This window comes from Electrona antarctica, assembly GCF_951216825.1.
Source record: "Electrona antarctica genome assembly, chromosome: 12".
In the NCBI taxonomy this organism is placed as follows: Eukaryota; Metazoa; Chordata; class Actinopteri; order Myctophiformes; family Myctophidae; genus Electrona; species Electrona antarctica.
The window spans coordinates 43,925,862-43,930,242 of NC_136793.1; the positions used below are offsets into that span (position 1 = coordinate 43,925,862).

At 42.8% G+C, this 4,381-nt stretch overlaps 1 protein-coding gene across 1 annotated transcript; it reads right to left on the reverse strand.

The window, feature by feature from the left end:
* Positions 1-1,071: 1,071 nt before the first annotated feature.
* lrrtm4l2 (leucine rich repeat transmembrane neuronal 4 like 2) lies at positions 1,072-3,685 on the reverse strand (the record flags this gene model as incomplete). Its single annotated transcript, XM_079516989.1, has 2 exons — positions 1,072-2,696; positions 3,679-3,685. 2 exons carry the CDS (start codon positions 3,683-3,685, stop codon positions 1,072-1,074), a joined length of 1,632 nt encoding a protein of 543 aa, XP_079373115.1.
* Between the last annotated feature and the right edge of the window lie 696 nt (positions 3,686-4,381).

Below are 4,381 nucleotides of genomic sequence, written 5' to 3' on the forward strand. Positions count from 1 at the left end.
AGAATGAAAAATTCTCCTTTGAAAATGTCAAACCTATAGATTCACACACAAATATCACTTTATAGTTCATAAATGGAACTGAAATGCAGCTCTGACCCTAAAAATGGATCGCAGCAGATTGAAAAGAGTAAAGTGTCTCATTTGAGGAAAATAAAACATGGAAGTATCTCAGGACTGTCTCTCTGTGCGTGCGTGCGTGCGTGCGTGCGTGCGTGCGTGCGTGCGTGCGTCGGTCGCAGTAAAATGATAATGAAAATGTATTTGTGGACATAAATGATAGCTGAAAATGAGATTTCTGAAGCAGAACCCACGAAACCCATCTGCCATTGATTTCCACACACTCCCACACAAGCACATCAACTCTGAAATGTTTAGGCAGCAACACAACGTGACAATATAAAGGGATGTTAAAAGTGCTTGTTACTGTATGTAAAAATGGCTTGTTGCTCTTTATTTGTGTGTTTTTGAGGGGCGTCTGGCTTTCAGATATGATGTCATGTTGGCAGCCAAGTCTTTGGACTTTTAATGTTTTGTCTTATTCATGCTCCCCCATCAACATGCCCCCCCAAAAATCAGCAAAAAGGCAAAGATGTGCTTGTTGCTCTTTAACAAACTCTAGAAGACCATTCATTGGCCTGAAACTCAGGAATGATACATACACTTTCCTTAATGATTACAGTATTTTCAGTATTTATGTATGTATTATATTGTAGCGGTCAGTTTGTATTGGGGGTGGGGAGGGGGGCGGAGTGGGGGTTGTGAGACATGGCCAAAGCATTTCCGGGGGTCCCCAGCCAAAAACGTTGAGAACCCCTGATTGAACTCTTGAATTAGTTAGTTCATATTGTGTCCTATTATAGCCAATGTACTAATGTCCAATTTCAGGGCAATATCAGTTGCACTAATTTCTTAACAACTGCAAAATTAACAAACAAATGCAATGATAATAATAATAGATACATTAATTACATTTCTATTATTATCAAAACAATTACTTGAAATGAAAACATTAATTAAATTTACCTCTGGCTTGCAATTGCACTTTTTGTCTTTTAAGATGGAGTTGACAGCTCAGACCTCACACTCTATGGATCCTGATATAGTACACGTGCATGGCCTTGCCTCAGTCACCAGAGAATCCAAAGTCTCAGAGTTTGAATGGTAACTCAGGTAGTACTCTTGCAACTGCGAGTTAAGATCAAGTTCCTTCCGGGTCTTTTTCCTGCGCTTATGGTTGACCGAGTGCTGTTGCAGCTGCCTCATGGCATTGGGGTAGCGCCTCCACGAAGCATAAATAACAAGCAGGATCAATGAAAGTGACAGAAACAGGGCTACGCTGCCCGCAATGATTTTATGGAAGGCCATGTGCTCAAAGATCTCTGGGATAAATGGCGTGGATGTTTCTAGAGGGATGGGCTCTGTGGAGATCACGACCGTGGATTCTATTGCCTTCCTGTCCGTCACACTTGGAGGGAGCGATGGTGGAGGGGTGAATCTATGTGTTGGTGTCTCAGGAGAGCCATGGCTTACAGCGTCTGGTGGAGGCGGGGGAGCTGTAATATTTGCCGCTGACGTCTGCGTAGCCAGAGCGGTGGTTGGGATCCCACTGGACACTGTTGAGTAGTTCCCCACGCACGTTGAGTAGTTCCTCACCACATCCAACACCCTGTCTCCCTGAACCGACTTGGGGCTGCTACATATCATGCTGATGTCCTTGGAGTCTTTGAAGGTTTTCAGCCAGGCCATGAGTGGACATATGCCAGGGCTGCAATCCCAAGCATTCCCTGCCAAGCTGATAGTTGTCAATGAGGTCCATGCCGTGACAGCTTCCATAGGCACATTGCTGAGCTTGTTAGATTCAAGATTGAGTATTTGTAAGCTCGGCATACACTGGAAAATGGCAGGATCCAAGATCTGGATTTCATTCCCTGAAAGATCTAATTTCTGAAGCTTCTGCCAGGTCCAAGGCAGGCCCTGATTGATGGCTCGTATGCGGTTCCACTGCAAGTAAAGGGCCTGAAGGTTGGTAAGGCGCGGGAAAAGAAAGAAATTAATCCTGGAAAATTGATTGTGCTCCAGATGCAGCTCTTTCAACTTGAACAGCCCTAAGAAGGTGGTGCGGGTGAGACTCCTCAAACGGTTATAACCCAAGTCTAAGAACTCCAGGCTGCGGCACTCCAGGAATGTACGGACAAGGATCTGCTTGAGACCGTTCGAGCGAAGGTGGAGGTTTTGAAGCTTGCGTAGGCCATAGAAATGACCTGGATGCAAGACCTGTAGCTGATTATATGACAGGTCAAGGTTGCGGAGGTTGGGAATGGCAACGAAAGTGTTGTTGTGCAGATGTGTGATCTTGTTAGAGCTCAGGATGAGCTCCTTGAGCCTCCGCACGCCGTGGAACGCTAATGCATCAATGATACTGACAGAGTTGTGGTCCAGGTAGAGCCAAATGAGCTGGTTGAGGTGAGCGAACTGGTACGGCAACAAGACCAGCAGGTTGTTGTAGCGCAGCGACAGACCCTGACAGCCAGCGGAGACGTTTTCCGGTATGTCTTGGAAGATGCCCGATTCACAATAAACAATCTTCCCCTCACAACGGCAACTTGCAGGGCACATCCTCTCTCCCTTGCTAAGCAGCAGCAGAGCACATGTCTGAAGGAGAAGACACGATAACCGCCAGTCCCACACCAGAGAACCTGTGGGGAAGAGTGAGAGAGAGGCAATGAAAAGGCAGAAAGGACTCACATTAAAATATACAGGTATATAGTGTTTCATTAAAGTAAATGTGGTATATATTCTTCTGTTGAATTGTGTGTTGCATGAGAACCAGCTCTTGGTCCCAGTCCATGAAGAATGCATGAAGAATTGATGATGGAGAGTGAAGTTCTTGGTGCATTTGTCCAAACCATTTGAAAGAAATTCACACTTTTGTGATCAATCGTAGCAACTATAACTTGAAATAAGCTGTAGGTTAATATTCTGAATATTTTCACTGACTTAAAAGTCAGTGAAAAAAGTAAATAAATAAAATAAAATCATGCAATTAATAAGAGCATGTAACCTTGTAATAACATAAATTGTTGATTAATGTATTAGAATATATTGGCTTACCCATCGTCACTGAAGGAAAGATCAATCCACAGAAATAAATATGAAGAATACATTAAACTCCTTCCGTGAGAGCAAATTGCAGTTTAAACACCCCTTTTCCCCTTACAGTAAGCATCACTATCCCTCAATTAGCAGAAAAGACAAGTTTACAAAATACAGCTTAGCGTATCATAAAGGCTCTGATCTCTAAGCGATGCCACGCTGCATACTTGCTCCTTACTTGGAGCCACTGATAGTTCAGCCTGCTGCATGCGCAATAATCTGTTTGAGCGCGAATAGACCGCCCCACTCTTCATGCTCTCCCTCTGTCTGTTTCTCTCTCATACTCTCTCTCATCCTGTCTGGCTCCCCTTCTGCCTCACCACCCTCTCTCTCTCTCTCTCTCTCTCTCTCTCTCTCTCTCTCTCTCTCACGCACACACTTTCAGTTTTTGCTGATGCACAAAGTGTTGCATGTTTAACAGTCCGTAATAGATGATTATAATGTCAGTTGTTGCTCATGTTAAACCTCAGTGCACATGAAGAGTGAAAAAGACAGACTATTATTCATACTGGGGACATACTGTACCGTTCATGCTTGATCTTGGCACTTGTCCATATTTGGGAGGGAATCCAATTCGTATAGTTGTAGCTTGTATTATTGTTTATTATTGTTTGTTTATTATTGCTTAATCAGGAGTTGTAGTAGCCACAGGATAATCTAAGCGGTGGATATTGCTCTTGTCTTCATGTCTTTATGTATGTAAATTGTCTTGTTCTTTGTGTTATGTCAAATGTGTGTATATGTGTTCTGCATACTTGGCTGCTGTGTCGCAAGACAAATTTCAGTGTGAACTGACAATAAAGTACTATATCATATCATATCATATCGTCATTGAGTGTTAGAATTTGAATAACTGTTCCATTAAACATGTACTTTATGTAAAAATGTGAAATTGAATATAGCCTAACGAATAGTGAAGTACTAGTGTGTGTTATGGGTCACAGCCAGCATCCAATTTCAAATTGTCCATAATATTTGTCCATTGTCCATAATATAGCTCCTTTATCTACAGAAGCAAAAGTGTAGAAACAGACTTGAAATGGTTACCCTCTGAAACTTGAGTTAAAGTCACTAATCGTTAGCCTGGTTTCCAGCCTGATTCGCTGCATTCCGTGATTTGTTTTGTCACTGAGTAGCGAAGTGACAAAACAAATCACGGAACGCAGCGAATCAGCCTGGAAACCAGGCTAACTAATCGTATTACTTACATTCAATTTTGCTCTGTCCA